At 47.3% G+C, this 21,599-nt stretch overlaps 1 protein-coding gene across 2 annotated transcripts; it reads left to right on the plus strand.

The window, feature by feature from the left end:
- The first annotated feature begins 333 nt into the window (after nt 1–333).
- HMGB1 (high mobility group box 1) lies at nt 334–8,989 on the plus strand. Of its 2 annotated transcripts, XM_030962773.1 has the most exons (5): nt 334–534; nt 3,275–3,437; nt 3,723–3,868; nt 4,844–5,018; nt 7,041–8,989. In XM_030962773.1, exons 2-5 carry the CDS (start codon nt 3,288–3,290, stop codon nt 7,215–7,217), a joined length of 648 nt encoding a protein of 215 aa, XP_030818633.1. In that variant the 5' UTR covers nt 334–534; nt 3,275–3,287; the 3' UTR covers nt 7,218–8,989. The 2 variants fall into 2 exon arrangements, with proteins under 2 accessions (XP_030818633.1, XP_030818624.1); XM_030962764.1 differs by lacking the exon at nt 334–534 and having other exon boundaries at nt 3,252–3,437.
- The last annotated feature ends 12,610 nt before the right edge of the window (nt 8,990–21,599 follow it).

The raw sequence follows: 21,599 nt of genomic DNA on the forward strand, positions 1-21,599 counted from the left end.
GCCTGGGCGGCGGGGCGGCGCGGCCGCAGGGGCGGGGGGCGGCGGCGCCCCGCTCCTCACCGTGGGGCGGCCGTGGCGGTCCCCCTGGGGCAGCGGGGACAGCGGCGGGGGCGGCGGGGCCCGCGCCCCTCGCGGTTGGCGGTGCAGCGCCGGGCAGCCACGGCCGCTGTGCGGGCCCCGCCGCCGCCCGGCTCCCTGCGCTCACTTTTATATTTGCGCGCCCTTTCCCTGCTCGGTGACGTGTCCCGCCGCGCGCCCAACCCGCGGCGCGCTCTGGTCAGGACAATGGGAGCGCCTGGGCCAATCGCCGCGGCGCTCGGCTTGGCGGCGGCCAATGGGCGCGGGGCTGTGCAGAGAGTAATGTTACCAGCGCCGCGAGTGTGAGGAGGCTGCGTATCGATCCCGCGCTCAGCCATTGCGGTGCACCGGGCTGCACAGCGACCCAGCCAGCGCTGGGGCCGGGCGGGCGGCCGCGGGAGCGTCTCTGGGGCTCGGGGCCGAGCGAGGGCTGCGTGCCGACTCTGTCTGACACGGGTGAGTACGCGCCGGGGGCCGCTGGGCCGGCCGTGCGCGCTCGCCCGCCCGCTCGCAGCCGGGCGGTGAGCCTGTGGTGGCCGTCGTGCCGCCGCCGCTGCGCGACCGCGGAGCGCGGGGCAGCGCCGGCTCGGACGCCCGTACACAAAGGCGAGCGGGGCTGTGCCCGGGGAGACCCTTTCCCGGGCGGCGATCCCCTCGGCCGGGGCGGGGCGGGGGGCGGCGGGCGACTTCGGGAGAGCGGGGCGGCGGGAGGCGAGGAGCGAGGTGGGAGAGAGAGGCGGACGATGGGAACCGGGCGAGCGGCCGGGGGTCGCCCGCCGCGGGGGGCGAGGGCCGCGCCGTGCCCCGCCGTAAGCGGCTTACACGGTGCCTCGCCGTGGCCATCGCCGCGGCAGTGGGGCGGGCGGCGGGGCGGCAGGCGCTCCGGGCGGGCCGCGCCGTGCCGCCGGGGCGGTGGGGAGCGCGGGGAAGGGGGGCGCGGGCCGGGGCGCCGCTGGCCCCGCGGCCGCTCGGCTGTAACATGGCTGACGGCAGCCGCGAGCGAGAAAACAAGGCGAGCGGCGCGGAGCAGCAGAGGAGGCGCTCGGGCGGGCGGGGGCGCAGTTCGGGGGAACTTTTTTCTTCAGCAGCCGCCGCTCGCCCGGGCGCGGGGCTGCCAGCCCCGGGGCCGCGCAGCTCGGCGGGGCGAGGGAGCGAGCGGGGCGTCCCCGCCGGGGCTTCTACCGCGCCGCCGGGGCTCGGGCAGGCACTGAAAGCGCGCTGGTCCCCCCCATCTTCTTCCCCCCCGCTCCCACCCACCTCCCCCCGTCTCCCGCCCGCCCTCCCTCGGCTGCAATGGCTGAGCGTGTGCGCCAGGGTAGCGGCGCGCTCACACAAAGGGAAGGGAAGGGAGGAAGGAGCCATGTTCTCTGTGCGGCGGCGGCAGCGGGCGACGCCACAGCGGCCATTCCGCGCCGCCCGGGCTGCGCTGCCACCCCCGCCCCCCGGGCGGGGTCGCCGCCCGGCCCCGCCGCGGCCCTCTCGGCAGGGGGTCCCGCCGCCCGGGCTCGCCGCCCCGCCCGGCCGCGGGGGGTGTGGTGGCGGCGGGGGGGTGGGGAGCGGCCGGCTCTGCTCCTCGGCGCACAAAATGGAAGGAGGCTCGGCGGCGGGTGACCTCCTCCGCCAGGAGCCTGCGCCATGGCGGCCGCTCCCGCCGACACCGCCGCTGCGGCGGCGCGGTCGGCAGGGAGGGAGGGAGCGCAGGCCGGGGCTGCCTCGCCTCATGGCGGCCGGAGCGGGCAGGGCTGGGCATGGGCACGGGCACGCTCCCCCCGCGGCGGGGGGACGGGGGTGGCGGCGGGAGAACGCTTTGTCCCGCGGGGCCGGGGGTCGCCGCCGGCGGGCAGCTGCGCCCCGGTGCGTGTCCGGCTCCTGGGCATGTGCTTGCCGCTGCGAGCCCTCGCCTGAACGCGGAATAAAACTTACACATGTTCTTCCTAATAACGGGACTAGTTTTTTTCTTTTTTTCTTTTTTTTCTTTCCTTTTTTTTTTTTCTTTTTTTCCTTCCACCCCCAGCAGGTCTCTTGAGAGACTTCAGAAGTTTCCCTCTGCCCCCCTGGTAGGGGAAGCGTCCAAAATGGCGGGAAGGAGGCGGCTTTTAAACGCCAGCGCCGGGGTCGCGGTGCCGAGCCCTGCCCGCGGCCGCCCCTGCCCCCGCAGCCCCGGCGCTGCCCCGGGCCGGCTGCGCTGGGAGCGGCTCCGTGCAGGCAGCAGCGGCTCCTGCTTCTTCGGCCCTCTTGTTTACTTGGTAGAAACTTCAAACCGGACGTGTTTAGTCACAGAGCAGAAATCTGTTTCTGTCTATCCGCCAAACCGATAGGAAATACAGCTTCTGTGGCAATACGGACAGGCACAGCCTGCCCTTTTTTTTTTCTTTCGCGCTTTTTTGTTTATCCTTCCTTTAATTCGTGCTGAAAAGCAGAGATTGTCAGGGTGCAAGTGACTTTTTCAGGGAGCTATGAAGAAATACTCCAAATGTCTGACTTGGGTGTGAAAGTCCCAGGAAGGCATTTTTCAGTCTCTGCAAGTGTGAGATAGTGCTCTTGCTGAGCACAGCTCTGCTGGCCGTATATAAATGTTGTGCTTTTCCCTGCGTAGTTTGTAACATATTTGACCAAGTGAGCTGTTTCATTCCCATATTTCAAGGTATACCTGCAAAGAGTAGGCTTTTGCAGTACACATAAAGATTGGTCAGACATATGGTATAGGAAATAATAAAAACCATATTTTGTAGATAAACACACAGGGCCTACAGGGAAGAGGTAGAAACATGGGCTGTGAAAAGAAAGAAATCAGTAATCCCGAAGGCCACTGAGACAGGATGCTTGGGTACTTGTTCCCTCCTTTCAATTCTTCCCAAGCATATGATTAATACCCTGGTAATAATTGTGGTATGCAGTCTCCACTGCAATACTTGCCTTCAGATTGCTTGGAAGGACACTTCTTGTTTGCAGGAGATCATAACTGCACATTTTGAAGGCCCTTTGAGATTTCAGGTTGCTTACATCCAGGTCACCTCAGACAGGGATGATGGAAATCTTCAGCAAATTTTCCAGAAGGGAGTCTTCTTGTTATTGTATGATTTCAGAATACTGCTCCAGCAGGTCCTGTTTGGCATGACCCTTGGTTGTGACTTGCTTCCTGCCTTGGTTGGTTGGAAGTACAAGTTTTAAAGATGTCTCATTTGCTTCATTACAGAAAATCAGCAAAAATGGGTAAAGGTGATCCTAAGAAGCCGAGAGGTAAAATGTCTTCATACGCCTTCTTTGTGCAAACCTGTCGGGAGGAGCACAAGAAGAAACATCCAGATGCGTCAGTGAACTTCTCAGAGTTCTCAAAAAAATGCTCAGAACGATGGAAGGTAGGAATAGCTGCTTAAAAAATTAAAAAGCCACAAAACCTTAAATAACTGTTTTTTTTGAAATACCATTCAAGATTGTAAATTATTTCTTTGGAAGCTCAGGTTTTGGATAAGTATGAAGTGTAATTGTAAAGTGACTGGTAACTATCCATTGTCCTTTTCTTACCTTTAGCTCCCCCAGCTGAAATTTTGGAATGGGCTTTGGTATGTTTCTGAATCTCAAAATACTGTTTTGATCCTTATGTGTCCCTTCTAAGGTATTCTGTGATTTTAATTGCCTTCCAGACTATGTCTTCTAAGGAGAAAGGGAAGTTTGAAGATATGGCAAAGGCTGACAAGCTTCGTTATGAAAAAGAAATGAAAAACTATGTACCACCTAAGGGGGAAACAAAAAAGAAGTTCAAGGATCCAAATGCACCGAAGAGGCCTCCGTAAGTAGATTCCTAGCTTTAGGTTGTCTTGTTTGGGACCATCACACTGGTGTGGATCTATAAAATGGTAACTTTATCCAGGAGCTTCAGAAATACAAGAGTGTATGATCTTCCTCACCAGTGGTGTAAAGATAGTTTGAAATTTTAGTTACGAATGCTAAGCTTTTATTTTCAGGTAGGCCGTCCCAGTATCAAAGTTGGAGTAATGGCAGCCTTTAAAAGTAGATGCAGAAATAGACTATGTGTGATTCTGACCGATTCTTCTAGTTCCTGTTAAGAGGGTAATTCCAGTGTAATATGGCAGTAAAGTACTGCTGGCCCTGCTCTCATCACCTGTTGGCTTGAGCAGAATTTTTGATTGGCAGTCAGTTTAAAATTGGAGGCTTTTACACAGAACAGGTTTGAGGGGTGATCTTCCTCAAAACCAACTTGGAAAATTAAAACTTTAGCCACAACATAATAACAGCTGGCTTCAAATTCATCTACTAGACACCAGTACTTTATTGTGTGTGTGTGTCTGTGTTTTGAACTGAGCTAATGCTGAAGGGGGCAGGGAAGATCCCTTACAAGCTAATGTTCTTGCTTGGGCTGGTGCTGTGGTCTGGAAATCCTACTTTTCTAACAAATATTGCAGTCTCCCACCTCTAACAGTTCTGACATAACATTTGGTGCCCTAGCATCATTGACTTAGTCTAATTTCTAAAACTCTTCTCTGGGTCTGGTGTATAAAATCTGCCTGTCTGGGGATCCTGCCAAAAATGGGACCAGATGTGCAGCATTACTTAAGAGGAAAGGGTGCATTGAGTCTGCAAAATGGCTCATTCAGTTCTGATACCTTCTATTGTAATCAATGTCTGTCTCACTTTTAGGTGCGTTTTCCAAAATGCTCTTAAGGAACAGTAGCAAAGGTCCCAAAAGTTGCTGCTGTAGCGAAGTCTAAAATTTAAATAATCTTCTCTTATTTTTCCTCTGTAGTTCGGCTTTTTTCTTGTTTTGCTCTGAGTTTCGTCCAAAAATCAAAGGAGAACATCCCGGTCTGTCCATTGGAGATGTCGCAAAGAAACTGGGAGAGATGTGGAACAACACCGCTGCAGACGATAAACAGCCTTATGAAAAGAAGGCTGCTAAGCTGAAGGAGAAGTATGAAAAGGTAACACTGACATTCAGGGACATGCTTTGGGGAGGTCAAGCCTCAGTTTTTTAGGCACTTTTTTCTTTATTGTGTACCCTGATACCTGATGTTGCAAATTATCATATGCTAATGATGTAATTCATTGGATTTGTTGAAAAGGGTTATATACAGGGGCAAATGATTCATTGGGATAACACTAAATTGGATTCCTTTACCTTGAACTATTTGCATTTGTCTGTAGTTTTGACCTGTCACTGGTGCTTGAATAAATACTGTGGGCTCTGTATTGTTATTAAATCCATAGGTCACAGCAGAATTTTAGTTGAGTTGGTAGCAGTAAGTAATGCTGGTAAGGAGTGAATTGGTTCTCCCTGATTTTGGAGATACTGGTGAGCGTCCTTGAATGCTAGGATAATTGATACACATAGCTGGTTTTTAAAATATACACCCGGGAAAATGACAAAACGCAAAAGGAGATAACTAGTTTTAGGCATGTGTTTTTCCTGGACCTGCTTTGTGTCCATGTCCTTTCTAGTAATGAACTTGGTTAATTATGCATATGAAGCAGCTTGTCATACAATTTTTTTAATTATTAAGGCTAAACCCTGCCATCATAATTGGAGTTGCAGAATTCTGTTGTGCACACAGGACTGTGCTACACGTGGTTTTATTTCTAGAGGCAGATTCCTGCCCCAATATGTGGAAGCCAAGGGAAGAGGAGGGATGCACCTTGGCATTCCCCTGATGACGCTTCACAAGGGATCAGAGACCACAGTGCTGGCATACAGCACCTACGTCCATTGTGTGCTGTCACCTTCCTCTGGGCATTTCTCCTGCTGGCAAACAAATCCAAGTTCCAAATTTTTGCACTGTAGTATGCAAGGTGGAGCCTTGGAGCCCTGTTAATGTGCCAGAGAGGAGTTGCAGATCTAGGAGCTTTCCCACATGATGCTTTCTGTACAGCTTCATAGTAATTGCTTCTACACACAGCCAAGGCAACTCAGACCTTTTTTAAATGATAGAATTATTAGTCTTTATTTGCAGATATGATTTTAATTTTCAGTAGTAATGTCTTTATTTCTTAGACTTACATGTAGGATTTTAAGGGGTAGTAATCTTCACTATTTCACTGCTTGGCTTTTGACTTAGTGGGTATCATATCTTCTCAAAATTTCCTGCTAAGTTTAAGAGAGTCCAAGAGAGCAGTAAGATTAGTGGTGTAGTGTTTAACAGGTGGGGAATATTTGAAGATTTGGACCATCTGTGTGAATGTGTTGATGTTTCTCTCTAGCTGGTGTGTGTAAGGTTTGTAGATCGATTCTCCTATCTAATGGGTTTACTGTTTTGGCATAAAGTTGGAAAGTCTTAACTGCTTTTATGACTGTGGCTTCCAGGTATGGTTTTAACTTCCTGGTAGCAGGAACTGAATTTTGTGTGTTTCAAACGACTGGAATAAATTTATTGCATGCAGAAGGTGGCAGTGTCTACCCTTTAATCAAGTTCTTATACCTTTTATTTAGTAAACTTCTGTTGGGCAGAGTTCAGTCTAACTGCTCTTTGCTAAGGCATAACATTGCAGCTGTTAGGCTGGGTCATTCTGGGTGGCTGATCCCAGGTTTGTGCCTCAAACGAGGGTTTCCTTTGCGTTTCTTTAGGCATTGTAGAAGGTAGGGCTGGAAAGGGAACTTAAGAGGTCTCCCTGCTTTGTTTCCTGACGGGATAGTGGGCTCAGCTGTGCCTTTACCATCAGAGGTAGCAGCTTTTCCAGCCTATTCCCAGAAGCCCAATGATGGAGATTCCTTAGCAGCCATAAGCAGTGTGCAGCAGCATGCCAGTGTCATTTCTGTGTTAAGAGGGTTCCTGTTTCTTTGGCTTCAGTTCGCCTCAGAGCTGAAGCCACAGCTCCCTCCTGGTCCTGCCCCAGTGGATGTGCAGAAAGGGCAGGTAGCTGGGTGACTTTCACAGCTGCTCTGTGGAGGGTGCTCAGACCTCTTGTCTGGGTAAATCTTTGAGAGATTGTTCCTGCTTTTCTTCTCCAAGGATATCGCTGCATACCGGGCCAAAGGGAAGGTTGATGGAGGCAAGAAAGTAGTTGCCAAGGCTGAGAAGAGCAAGAAGAAGAAGGAAGAGGAGGAGGATGAGGACGAAGATGAAGAGGATGAAGATGATGAAGAGGAGGAAGAAGAGGAGGATGAAGATGATGATGATGATGAATAAGTCTCTTTTCGAGCAATTTCTTTCTTGTCTATAAAGCATTTAACCCCCCTGTACACAACTCACTCCTTTTAAAGAAAAAAAAAATTGAAATGTAAGGCTGTGTAAGATTTGTTTTTAAACTGTACAGTGTCTCTTTTTTTGTATAGTTAACACACTACCGAATGTGTCTTTAGATAGCCCTGTCCTTAGTGGTATTTCAATGGCCACTAACCTTGCCTGGTACAGTGTGGGGGTTGTAAATTGGCATGGGAATTATAAAGCAGGTTCTTGTTGGTGCACAGCACAAATTTAGTTATATTTGGGGATGTAGTTCATTTCTCATCTTCAGTTGTCTCTGATGCATCATAAAAAATAATTGTTGTTCTGTTAAATGAATACCACTCTGTAATTGCAAAAAGGAAGAAAAAAAGTTGCAGCTGTTTTGTTGACATTCTGAATGCTTCTAAGTAAATACAATTTTTTTTATTAGTATTGTTGTCCTTTTAATAGGTGCCCTTGAGAATCATACTTTTTCTTTTCTTTTTTTTTTTTTCTTTTGAGGGGAACTCATCTTTTGCTTTATTGAATGCCCGTATGGGATCACGGGAATATTACAGTTTTCATCTTTCATATAACCAGCTGATAAACAAAGCTTTGATCTGCATACCCTGCATTATCATGATAGGGTAAGAAAAGAAATATATAGGCATATGATGAAAATCTTCCATAACTGGAAACAACAAAAATTCAATCTCAGCAAACGGATACTTGTTCAGATTTTTGTGAAATGTAATATTCTATTGCGTTGCATGAGTTTACCAGTCTTGGAGAGTTGAGAAGTATAGAGTTCAATTTTACAGAAACTAAATACTTTGGGGGGTGGGGAGGGAGGGAATGTTAAATTTTGTCCTAGAAGGACCCATAGGAAGAGTGTATGTCCATCCGGTGTAGAGAAATTTACACGTGTGACTCTGTTACCATGTAATGGAAGTTATATTTGTAAATCTCTGAACACCTGGGAGTGATGAGCGTACCTAAAATGTGTAAAGTTAAAAGCATGAAATGACCATATTATTTTTTGGTGACAGGTCTGGTGATGGCCATGGGCTTTATACCATGAGACTCCTGGTAGCAAAGGGCCCACAAGAAATGATTTTTCTTTCTAAGATTTCTATAAATGGTACCATTATTATTTGTTAAATCTATGTAAATTCATATTTGTATTCTTGAAATTCTAGTTTTAGCCCTTTAAACAAAGTTGTATATTGTCTCAAATTGAAAATGAGATAAGATGTATTTTTCCTGTTAGGTTTTATACCGCACTCTTGATGTTTGCCCATTTTTAAGTTAAAATATAGTTGTATGGAAAAGTACATTTTATTAAATTTTGCATTAAAAAGTTAAATGTTTATGGTATACCAACAATGTCTAATTTGGTCAAATACAGTTCTCTTCCAAAACCAAAGCTAAGGGGTTTTTTGCATATTTAGTAAAACTTCAAGTGCTGGCAGCTGTAACTATTTTCACATATACCTGCTTACCAGTTTGGGGGACAATTCGGCAATTTTGTGGTTACAAAATTATGGTTCTCTTAAGTGCCAGTGTTTAAAAACAAACAAACAAAAAGCATTCTTGTAATTTTACACGCTTTTGTGATGGAGTATTGTTTTGTTATACAATTTTGACTTTCAGATTCTTATTTCAATTTGCATTTATGTATAACTTCAGGAGAAATATTGAACATCTGAAATCCTGGATGATACTAATAAACTAATAATTGCAGAGGTTTTAAATACTTAGTTAAATGGCTCACTTAATACCCTAAGGATTTGGGGCTTTTTGTGTGTGTTGGTGTTCTCAGATATGTACATCCCTGCTTTCTGTTCCAAGCAGAAGAATGATGCTGTTTGCAAGGTCTCGATATAGAAAGGGTAGGACAGACAGACTTTTTTTGTCTCCTTAAACTGGATATTACACATTCAAATGCTCGTAACTGATGGCAAATAAATTTTCTGTGCTGAAGGGTTTTTTTGTTTCCCCAGGTCATCAGAGGAAAGTAGGCACATTTCTTGTTCTTGGAACAAGCATACTTAATGAGATCCCTATAATCTTGTGCCTTTGTTCTCGGTGCTTGATGTTGACAGAAGTAACCGAGAGGATTCAGCTGAACTTAAAGAGGAGTAGCGAGTGCTTCCCGGGCAGCCAGGCACGGCCTTTGCCTTGCCTTTAGCACATGGGTAACAAACAGAGCGTGCTGGAGGCCAAAGAGGGTAGGTAATGTAATTATCCATGCTGCTTGCTGAGGAGGACAACCCCCTGTATTCTCACTGCAGAGGCCAGTGCTGGGTGGGAGATGCTGCAAAGCTTCCCCAGCTCTCCAGCGTGGCCATGGTTTTCTCAGGAGCGCTTGGTAGGTGCCTGTAATTCATCTGAGCCAGCACGTGGATATTGGGACCAAAGCCTTTGCTTGTGTCTGCTATAAAACTGTTTTGAAACAGAGGAAGTGTTCTTCGATGAAGAGGAATGCCATAGGGAGATTAATTGCCCTTTTTAAGGAAGAGCTGCTGAGGATTGTTGCTGGAAAGGACCTCCCTGCTCCGCAGCTGTGCTCCCCTGCAAGCTCCAGTGGTTAAATAATCCTCTTGTCAAAACTGTCTGAGCCTCCTCGCCAATAGGTCAGACTTGGCCACTCCAAGATTACTTGGTTGGAGGTCAGTTACTGCTGACACTTCAGCTTGAACCTGCCTCCCCTTGATCTTTAAAAGTGGGTGCTTGCTGTATAAGAGGGATAATGAGCAGTGAAATCCGCGACTGTTTAGGTGGTGGTTCCCTACAGGGGAGCTGACAGCCTTGACATCACTATCTAAAAGCATCTTCTTGGGCTTTAACCTTCATGTAAATGCTTGTTGCAGAGGTCAAGAAAAGGCTTTTCCTTTTCTAAACAACAACAAATATTGATTGGTCTGGAGAGAACTTGAATGTTAATATATGGGAGTTATGATACCTTGAATGCCAAATGAAGCCAGACTGATGTTTATGGTTGTTTATCTTGAGTTGGTCCTGAAAGGAGCTGCAGTTGCAGCCACCTAGATATGCTAGATATGCTCTGTAATCTTAAGCTGGTTTAACTAAATGTATGGACAGTGTTCATCCCTCCTGCCAAGCTTTCAGTGATCTCACCAGCTCTAGAAAAAAGCTGAGCTTATTTAACAAAATGTTTCTGTCCAGGCAAACGGGCCCCTGGAAACCTGAACTAAGGGGTGTGAAGTGGCTGATTTCTGCAGCTTAATTAGGGCACTGCTGACACAGCCTCTTTACAGCTGCTTTTATCAGTGTAACCAACCCACCCTGGAAAGAAAAGGCGGAGAAACAGCTGGGTCTAGGCTTGCTGCAAAGTGGGAAGATGGATTTGAGTGACTCTTCCAGAAGAGGAGCCAGGTGGACTGCAGCCACAGCATTAGGTTCTCTGGATGGGGGACAAGCCGAGCTTGGAAAAAACCTCTCCTAATTCTCGCTAGCCTAAGGGTTAGACCTGCTGGTTAGAATAAACATTCCCATGCTGCCTTCCCAGCTATGCCTGACAGGAGATTAAAGGAATAAAGGCAATGTGCTGCGTTGGGTTATAACGAGTTATTCAATACAGAGTCTGTAATGGAGACATGGCAAAATACAAAGATAGTGTTCAATACAGGAGATGGTTAATTTTCACCATTTCCAGGCTATGCCAGTGACAGCTGACCAGCTACAGGCTTTTAGGACTCAAATGTAGCCATCATTTTATTAATAACAGTAAAATGCCAAATATTTTCAAGCATTTCTCCATTATATTCTTTAGCTTACGAGTCTGTACTTGTCTGCAGATCACATCTTTTTGGGGCATTTTAGCAGAAAATAACTGTGTGACGTTTTCCTTTGGCAGGCTGCAGCAGACATTATTTTAGCACCTGAAATACATTCAGAGACATTTTACAAATATGCTAAGTCCAATGGAGTGCCTAAATGTGGGTATCAATAAACTTTTCCCCAGACTTAGCTACTGGATTGCACTCTACATCTGAAAAGCACTTTGAGGTGGTCTTAATTTAGCCTAGTATAGATCCACTTTAAATTAACACCAGCCTTTATTTCAAAACAACGTACTTGCAGGCAAGCTGTCAGACTCTATTCCAATGTTTAAATAAGAAAAAGCAGGAAAAGTAAATCCCTGAGTTTTTTATCATTTTGCTGAAGTTGTCTTGTATTTTTATTTTGTAAATGTTGTGTGTGTTCCTGGCTTTTCTTTTGACAGTACTTCAAGCTGAAAAACAAAGATGGATTTTTTTTCCCCAGTGAATTTATTATGAAGAATGAAGGTCAGATTCCTCTTACGGCTGCTTTGTGCTGTTGAAAAATACAGTGTGACTTCTGCTTCAAGAGCACCTAATTTTGAAATCCATCTTGCTGAAGCAATTGCTATTAGAGGTGACCCACAAGAGAGACGAACCTTCCCTTTTGCCACTCTGTGATGGAATAAAAGACTAGAGTGATAAATTAGCTTAGTCTACCTGTTTGCCACATCAGAAGCTCCTTCCCTGCAGCACGAGTGCTCGAGATCAAGCTAGGCAGCAAGAGGCAGAGCAGCACGGAGCAAGGAGGACAGACAGGCAAATGTGGGAGTTTTTTTAACTACACCTTTTAAAATTTTGCCTTTATTGTTAAAAAGTGTTTGACTTAAATGACGGTCATTTGGCACAGAGGAAGTTTATCCACGTGCTTCCAGCAGCCTTTCACCTATTAAGGCAGCAAAAGCTCAATTCATGTATTTCTGACCTCCCAAAAGTTCCTCAGTAAAAACAGGAAGGACCAAGTGCTGCAGCTTGAATGCCTGGAAAGGACCCATCTCCCTGCACATCTTACAGCAGCAAGAGGTCACCATGTAAATGCTTTTTCCAAGAAGCCATTCAAAAAATCAGGCTTATGGAGGGGAAACTGAGGACATGTGCTGCTGTGTTTGGCAGGGGCATTTGTTACCAAGGATAAAAACAGTTTTGAAGAAATGCCTGGGATGACATTCCTGACCCCTCCTGCTCCTTCCCAAACTGAAATGTAGGAAAACAATGAAAAGAATATCTTTATGGGAAGAAGTCTCCCTTGCCAAGATGCTGGGGTTGACCATGCTCTTCCTCATCCCGTCCCAGGGGAAAAATGTGCATCCCTGGAACACTGTGCAGCAACACTACAGATGGCGTGGGGGGCATTGATGGCAACTGCGGGGTCAGTCCCAGCAGCCCTCTCCTTGCTGCCAGTTCACTCCTGGTGTTGAGGAGACAGAGTGTGAAAACTCCTGGGAAGAGCATCAGGTCATGCCAGGGCTGGGTGCATGCCTGGCTTTGAAACGCAGATGCAGAGGGAGCACAGGGCAGTGGGCTGCAAGTAGGGATAGTAGGAACCAGCCCTCTGAAAACTCAGCCATGCAGCTGAAAGTAAAATCAGGGTGCTCTTCAAAACAACTCTCAAATTTGTGTGGTGGTGATTCTTAGAGGAGAGAACTTTCTTGCAAAGCATGCGCTGGAAAATGATTGAATAACAGTGACTCATGTTTTATTATCAGACTTGACTGTAGCGGCGCTTACGCTCGCTTCAGATTTGTTGACACACATTTCTCCTGACGCCTGCCAATAAGGAAGATGCTGTGAAGCAGCACTGTGATGTACAACTGGTACAGGAAAATGCAGGTGAGGGCTGATCACAGCCTGAGCCCCTCGGCACCGGAGCAGCTTTTGGGAAGAGAGGGGTTGGTTTGGCAATACCAGCCACCGATGGAAAGTGCTGGTGGGTTTCTGCTCCAGGGCGCTGGGAGGCTCGGCATCCACGTGGGTTGTCGGGGCGTTTCAGAGGACTAATCCCTTAGAACCTGCCTGAGACTGATGTCTGGTCCCAGAGTCACGCCCCGGAATGTGTAAGTGGCTCCCAGTGGGAGGCTGATGGTGAACGAGACCCCACCTTGCACCAGCCTTTCTGTATCTGAGTCTCCTTCCAACACTGTTTCCTTTGAGGTGGAAGAAGGAAGTGATCTATTTTTGGGGAGCATTCGCACCAGATGTTCGGTGATGGCAACACTGTCTCTATCACTGCATGCTCTGCTTCCGCACAGGAGCCCCCGGGCTCTGCCTGCCTGACTCTGCCGCCGGTGACCCTGTCCCTTCCTCCTGCCCTGCCTGACCTCCACTGCTGGCAGCCCTGCGCCAGGAGGAAGGAGTGAGTTCACCTCCCCCAGCTGCTGGGAGCTGGATCAGCATCCTCCAGGTAGGACAGGATGGTTTTCCTGCTGCCCCACCACTCCCAGGCAATCGATGCCAGTTCCGTGGGGCCAGGGGTGCTCAGGGACAGCCCAATACCGGGAGCAGCACTTGTCTTCCACAGACCCTGGTGCAGAGGGGTAAACCATAATGTTGCTGCTGTCACAGGGTGCAACATTCTCAGGGTGTGCTGCTGCCTGGGATCGATGTCCCTGGTCTGCTGGCCTCAACACTCGTCTTTGAATCCTCTGTTCCTTCTGACGTGGGTTTTTCTTTCCATCTGAATCATTCAGTATGACTTTGGAGCACAATGGAGCTGTGATTTTTTTCGAAGCCGCCAGCCTGCAGGAAACAGAAGGCCTCTGAATAAAAGGGAGGCTCTTGTTACAACTTCCCTCTTATTTACTGTTCCCAGTAGCAGAGAAGTAAAAAGACAATGAATGAAATGGAGGATTAATCACGCGTAGCACTGAAATATAAACAAGGAGACAGAGCGTTCCAGAGTGCTGCTCCAAGCAGTGGCTCGTGCTCACAGTGTGCAGAAATCTCTCATCACTGAGACCTCCTGGATTTCATGAAAAAGGCCAAAAGGCCAGAAGAGGCTCCACAGGTGGTTTTTCAAAGGTAAACTTGCAAAGTGGGTATTTTCCATGGACTTTTCTCTATTCACTGCTCTCAAAACTTGAGTTCAAGTTGATAATCCCTGTGCACTGGTCCATGACTTTTGCAGAGGCAACTCCCTATTTTCCTATTTTTCTGTATTAATTTTAAAACAATAGAAGTTCAGGACAACTCCACAGTGTTTAGTTCTGCTCCTAAAAGGGGCATGTCGTCATTAGCCTTGCTCCCTTTTCTGCTTGCTTTGGTTGCCAAACACCAAAGGATTGCTAATCATGTTCCTTATTTTTTTTTTAATCAGAGATTTACCTGTATTTGATTTCCAGCTATAGATTTTGAGCATTCACACCAGCCTTTGCAAAGGTGTTGAGCTCCTCAAGTTAATTGGTTATAAATTAACTTTGGGAGGTTGTTTGTGTGAAGCAGATTGCGTGCATGTGGCTTTGTGGGGGTTTTTAGTGAAGCAAAACAGAGGAAAGAAAGGTGAACACAGGGATGCATGACACAATTCAAATTGCCCGAAATGCCTGTAATAAACAGTTGTTTTGTGCATCTGAATATCTGCATCTGTCAGGCAAGTTCTGTTGATTTTTTTTGGCGTTGGGACGATGCATTTAATGTCAGGGTTGAGGCAGAGTACATAATTGTAAAACTGATGGGGAAGCTGCTCCCCATCCTTATTCAAAAGCTCCAGCAAACCTCTTAACTGTTCATTTTACAGTTCTCTTTAGAAAACATACAAGAAAAACCTCGGGAAAGTTTATTTGGGCCACCTGCAATAATAAAATTGAAGTGACCCAAGCCTGAAAATCACACCATGCATCTCCAAGTGAGTATAAAAAGCCAGAACATGGGATATATTTAAGCTAAAAACCAAAACCAACCCATGCTGCTTAACTAATCCTTGCTGTAACCTTCTGCCCAGACTTTGCCTGGGACTGGGAGCCTGGGGCAGGCACTGGGCAGGCGGGAGCCCTGCCAAAGGCTCCTCGTGGCCTTGTCTCCCTGCTCTCCCGGGGGCTTTCCAACTTGCACTTTGTTTCACTTTCTCTTTCTGCTGTGCAGGGCTGTGCTGGAAGGGTTGCAACATCCTCTGTCAATTATTTACACTATTTGCATGGAAATTGTAACAAAATATATATTCTTTCTAATATTAGGATTATTTTTTTCAAAATACTACTAAAGTCACACTGGTGCTGCATTAAACTAGCTGGCGATACTCTTTTAAATGCCCTTTCTAAATACTTTTTAAGAGGGGAATTGCATTAACCTCTCAGCTGCAGCTTCCCTGTTTACACACAGCAAAAGGCACTGCCAGCCTGAACCTGCCGGGTCAGGAGCAGAAGGGTGACCCCTGCAACTCCCACCACCCTGATCCCCTGCAGCCTCCAGCTGATTGGATTTGCCAGTGGTTCCCTCTTAGGGAAGAGCTGCCTGGAGTCTTCGGTCATGATATGAGTGCTTCCCAGACAGATGCTTCTTTCCTTGACTTTGGTTGTACCTATTTTAGGGAAATTAATAATAGAGAGCTCCTGAGCAACTCAAATTTAGACACTCTTTGGAAATCCAGATTAAAAAAAATCTGGGAAGAGTTTGTGTTTTTTTTCCTTCTACCCACTACAGCAGAGGTTGGAGGATCCCAAGTCAGGATGGGGGTTTGCCACTGTGCCCTCCTTGGTCCCTGCCCTGGTTGCAACCTCCAGGTTTGGCAGCTCTACCATTTCCCTGGGAAGCCTGTCCCAATGCTTGACAATATGCTAATAAATGTTTTGCTGCATTTTTTTTCTCCTTCCCCATAACTTTCAAGTTTCAGAACACTACCAGCAGAAACTTGATGAATCTTCATGATAAGAAGATTCCCAAAATTTATAAGGCTTTGCTGACTTTTGGTCTTGGTTTTGACTACTCCAGCAAGTCACTTGGAATTTTATAAAATTGTCATTCTACAACAGATTGAAAGAAATAGATTATGTATTGTCACAAGGTCTGAGGGTCTGTCCCTGCCAGGGTTCTCGCAGGCTTTAGTCTCTCTGCCAAGGCTTCTGGGCGCAGGACCCATGGCCAGGAGCCTTAAAGCTCAACCCTCAAAGTTAAGGGGAATTTCCAAAAGGAAAGGCATGTGCTCCATGGCTCACCCAGCTAGGATGAGAGGGAGCACAGGGAGAGGGGTGCAGGTCCTGCCCCTGACCCAGAACCCTGTGCCTCACTCCTTCTGTGTCCCCCGGGGTGCTGCAAGTAATAGGAGCTGCACGAGGTGGTGACAAGTCCCCAGCATTCCGGGTATTTGATCCGAGGAAATCACCAGTCAGCCAGGAAATGTCAAGATTACGTCACATGCATAATCTTTTAAAGCCCTGAAAAGGAGCTTGTTAAAATCTGTGTCTCTGCAGTGTGATCCCAGTTCCTTTCAATTTTCCTTTGCTCTTCCACTTTACGGGAACAGGCAGGCAAATCCTCCTCCCAGATATCATTTTACTTTTCCCTCCCTTTGACTTACAGCACTGTTGTTTGCCATGGCCTTGCCACTCACTGGGGCTGGAGGAGCAAGTCCCAACTTTGCTGGGCCCCCAAAGGGAAGATGTTGTGATTCCCAGGGCCTGTGGGGACACAGCTACAGCCCAGCTTGTCCACACTGGGAAAGAAGGGAGAGGATGTAGGAGTGGAACTGCCATCCCTTCCCCTGGTGCTTGCTTGTGTTCTGGGTGGGCGCCCTGGGCAGCCCAATGATGCTGCAGGGAGGTGCCAAAACTTCACAGAGCAAAACTGCACCTCGTTATTCCACTGATCCTGCAAAACTATTAGGGAGCACCCAGCAGAGTATGTGACACACACATGTTTAATTTCTTTTACAGTTTCAGTTTTGATATATGCTCGATGTGTTTTTATAAAACAAAGATTTATTGGAACCTGGAATTTTATGACTTTAAGGTTTGCTTGAGTCCAGATTGTGAGTTTCTCCTTTTAGAAGAGGAGGGGAAGGTTTAAAAGAGCCCATCTGCCTGTGGCACTTATGAAACCCTAGGCCAAGGATGACACCTTTTCCCTTAACTTCTCCTATAATGTCAAACAAAAATTTACCATCAAATATTATGCCTTCCATATGCAATGCCCTGCTGTAGATTTAGATCACAGCAATCATGTTGGGCTTCTCTCTTTCAAGTTTTTATCTGTGCCATAAGGAAGTCAGGACTCAGTGTAGGGTCCAAGGAGGAGCAGCAAGGCAGGAAAAACCCAAACCATACATAATTAATGACAATGTGCCTTCACTTGTGCTCTTGATTTTTCTTGTAAAAGCACAGCAATGCCCTTGCTGCCTGCAAGGCTGAGGAAAGCAGTGTCTTTTTAAAACACAGTGCCAATGTCAGACAGCTCCAAGTGCTCTGGTAGGAAACAAGCAGCATCCAAGGAAGCAGAGCCTGAGTCCAGCTCTCCGGTTACCACGACATAAGTAAACAAACAAGTTTATCACAAGTAATGAGGGCATTGTGCCAGTTTCAGTTAAAATAATGAAATAAATAAAAAAGAAATCAACCCCAAACCAACAAATCATTACAGCATGAGGAAAGTCCTGAATGAAATTGATTGTTCGTGCCAACACCAGAAATATATCTTGTCATAAACTCGGGCCTCCACATCTGCTTCAGCACCAGTGGATTCTTTACAAACAGCCTCTTTAATTTTATCTAACAGCCTGTTAGCAGACATGGAGTCCAAAAATACATCTCCTTTTCTTCCTCGCACTATCCTGAGCTTGGCAGGGCACCAAACATGAGGTTCAGCTCGTAATTCAAAAAAGCCCTTCTTTAAGCATTGACTGAGCTTGATTTAATAAAAATCCTGTCCAGCTTCCTCCGGGCAGCCCTAATGGGATGCAGAGCCTGGTGCTTCTCAGGGGCTGCTCCAGACCTGCTGTGTGTTGGCCAGTGAGATTTTTTTGTGGTGAAACAATATTGCTCTGCGGTGGAGTTGGGGAACCGGCTGGTGTTCTCCAGAATGTCTCCCCCGAGGGGTGCACAGCTTCACTTTCAGCTATGCCACCCTCTGAAAATGAAGTGAGCAGGCAGCACCATAAAAGCAGAGCAGGGCCACAGCACGGGATGTCCTGGTGCCCCTGGTAGCCCCAGGGATGCTCCAGTGCCACTGGTATCCAACCCCCCTCCCACTGGCCCTGCCTTCCCCAGGGGAAGGAGAGAAAAGCATCAAAGACCCTAAAGTGATTCCAACCCCTGAGTTCTCCTGGGGGGAGATTTATCCATTGTGTCCCCAGTGCGGCACTGCCAAGCACGTGTAGGTGCTCCTGGAGGAAAGATTGGGCATTCACTGAAATAGAGGGGGTGTTGCACTGGGGCTGGTTCCCAGAGGGTAGCCCTGACACCAGAAGCAGGACAACCACCTTCACACTTCCTAACGCTGGTGTTCCTGAGCACAACACTGATTTTGTGGCTGCTGACTGCCTGGGAAAGCTGGAAGGGACGCTGGCTGACTTTTAATGCCAGGACAAGAGTGGCTGACGTCACCTTAGAAGATGAAACACATTCCTGCTGTGAGGACTGCACCGGATTACAGACCCAGATTTCCCAAGAAATTAGAGTGAGAAACACCATGCAACACCACATTCACTGCAACACAGGAACTCATTAGCTGGATAGTTGAAAATGTTAATAATTATCCCATTTGACAAACCAAGGTACGTATTTCAAGCCTCAAAGTTTGCTGCGCTCAAGAAATATTTATGGCCTGCCATGTCATGATGTCCAGGAGAAAAGGATGTTTTGTAGTTTCTCCTCATGGCTCAGTTGTTTATTTAAATTACTTGGAAACTAAACCAGCAACAAACATAACCACTGCTGTTGTGAGGTGTGGTTAACAATAAGTAGATTTTATTTAGCATTACATCAAAGGATGAAATGGAGTGAAATAAAGGAAAAGGAAGTTTCTTGAGTGGTCAGTGAGCCAGATACCAATGCCAAGACATGGAGGAAGATCAACAGAAATCCTGCAGAACCCATCCCATCACTTGATCATGCTGACACAGGCAAATAAATGAGCAGCACAAATGCCAACAAAAGGGAGCTACTGCATGTGGCAAAGGATGCTGCAGGTCTGTAGTGATGGAGGGGCTCTGTTGGCTGGTATGGGGGATGCTGGTGACACCCTGGGGTTTTTCATCACCTCCTGGGAGGGATTTTCTGACCCTGTGGTTGTGCCAGGGAGGCTTGAGAGCCTTGTGCTGCTGGTCTGCCAATTCTCAGCAGCACCTGACCCAACAACAGAGAGGCATCCAGGACTTGGTGGGGGGCTTGGGGTCCTTCCAGTCAGGTGCCAAATTTCACTTTACAAAGAGCACAAGCATTCATCCAGTGGTACCTTACTGATCTGAGCATGGCTGATGCCTTTCAGCTGAATTTCAGCTGAATATTAAAGAGAAACAGATCGAAGGCAGACAATTGAACAGGAAAAGCGGGTTTGGCTGCCCAGCTGTGAGCTGCAGTGCCCTAATCCTTCCCCTTATGTGCTACAACAGGGTGTAATTCAATCCTAAATTACTGAAAATCTTGATGTTTTGTAAATCACGTATCAGAAGGTATTTTATTTATACAAGCATCTACTCATTAGCAGTATCAAAATACTGGCAATATTGTGCATGCTCTGCAGGGGTTCTTGTCAGAGCTACATTTCACAGCTCAGATAGCCCCAGCTGAGAGGAACACATAGGTTTTCCTGGCATCTCTTTTTTTGTCCAGTCCTATGACTGGTGGGGTCAAATGGAAAAGCCATGTCTGAGTGGAGAGGCCTAGAGGGATATGGTGGGCAAGGGAGCAGGACGTGAGGCAAGCACAGGTACCTCTTCTCAAGTGGTGGCTCTGCCATCTTTAGAGACTTCCCAAAACTGGCTTGATGGATCTCTGGGAAACCCAATCCCACTCCAAAGTCCCTTCAGCCTTGCTTACTTGCCCTGGAGCTTGCAGGTAGTGACAGTCATGCTCCAGGCATTCTGTGCAGGTTGCTCCTAAAAGCTTCTAAAATCTTTCTCCTGGTGAAGGCTGGAGGAGCTGATTCTGCAGTAGGAAGGAGGAGAAGTAGGAGGCTTGAAAAGGTCACATCAAGGCTGCAATTTCCAAATAAGTGTGAAGGAACTGGATGCCTTAACACCCTCCAACTTAAACACCCTGTCTTGGCTGTTAATGGAGTGTGCCATAAAACTGCATTTTCTTTACCTATTCAACAAAAATTAGAGGGAGAGACCTCTTAATGTTAAGCAGGAGAAAACGTTTTGGCTGTGAAGGCTGCTCTTCCACACAGGAAGGTTGCTGGCAGAAAATGACAGCTTGTGGACAAACAGAGTCAGAGTGGCTGCAACAGCAAAAGAGTGGAGGAAGGGAAATGCAGCCTCAGATGGAAATGAGACTGTAAATAGAGAATAACCAGTCTGAGGTGTCCATATGTTTCATGGACTCACTTCCCTCCTTTTCTAGCATTTTGCTGAGCACTATAGCAATATTCAAGCCATTATTACATTAAGAAGTCTTTCAGCTTTTCTGCCTGAAAAAATAGTCATCGCTTGTAAATTGAAGGCATCACTCTCTTATCTGGTCTGCAGCCAGAAGGGCTGGAAGCAATAGAAAAAGTGTGAACTTTCTCCTTCATCTCAGAGAACATTAACTTCAAAGCCAAGCCATAAACTTTCAGATGTAATGACTATTTGTCCAAAAGAGAAACACATCAGCTTGATCAATGAGTGAAAGGTATAAAACACAGAGGTTACATTTGCTAAACACTTGGGAAAAATGTGTGGTTATGCTTGAGTGTGTGGAGAGGGGAGTTACTACTGAGTCATTATTAGGGCAGGCAGGTCTAAGGGGCAGTGTGAGGATTGTTGTGGGTGATTGTATGTCCAGCACGGAGAGGTTTCTGTCCCAGGGGAGGCTGGGCTGCCCTGTCAGAGTGTGCTCCAGCGTGCCCTTGAGTGCAGACCTTCATCACCGAGTGGGGACCTTGTCACTGTGTTGGCAGCCACATTATTCTGCTTTTCCAATAAACCATGGGAGAAAGCATCTCTCCTTTCAGCTGCTCAAACAAAGCATTCAGGACCACCAGCACTTCCTCCTGTGTCCTTGCTCCAACTGTGTGAATGCTGACAGGGAAAAAACCCCCCGTGGGTGCACTGCCTTGTCCCCTGAGCATTGCTGAGCTCCAGGGTCCAGCAGTGCTAACACAGCCAGGCAGGTGCACTCACAGATTTCAGACATCTTTGGTAAGGCTCCCCACATCCTTCTTCCTATTTTTTAAACATGCTTTCCATTTTTCTGATGAAATCTCCATGGAAATAGAGAGTAACAATGTCTTTTTGTTTCCATGGCTTTAGAGGGACAAAAAATTTATATTATGTGACTTTTTTCTGAGGATAACCATTGACCTTCTTGATAAGATCCCTTCTCCCCTCACCCATTAGGGCTTCCAGGAGGAGTCTGGACCCCATCCTCTCCCTGGGCAGTGGGTGAGTGAT

Source organism: Camarhynchus parvulus, chromosome 1 (genome assembly GCF_901933205.1).
Source record: "Camarhynchus parvulus chromosome 1, STF_HiC, whole genome shotgun sequence".
Taxonomy (NCBI): domain Eukaryota; kingdom Metazoa; phylum Chordata; class Aves; order Passeriformes; family Thraupidae; genus Camarhynchus; species Camarhynchus parvulus.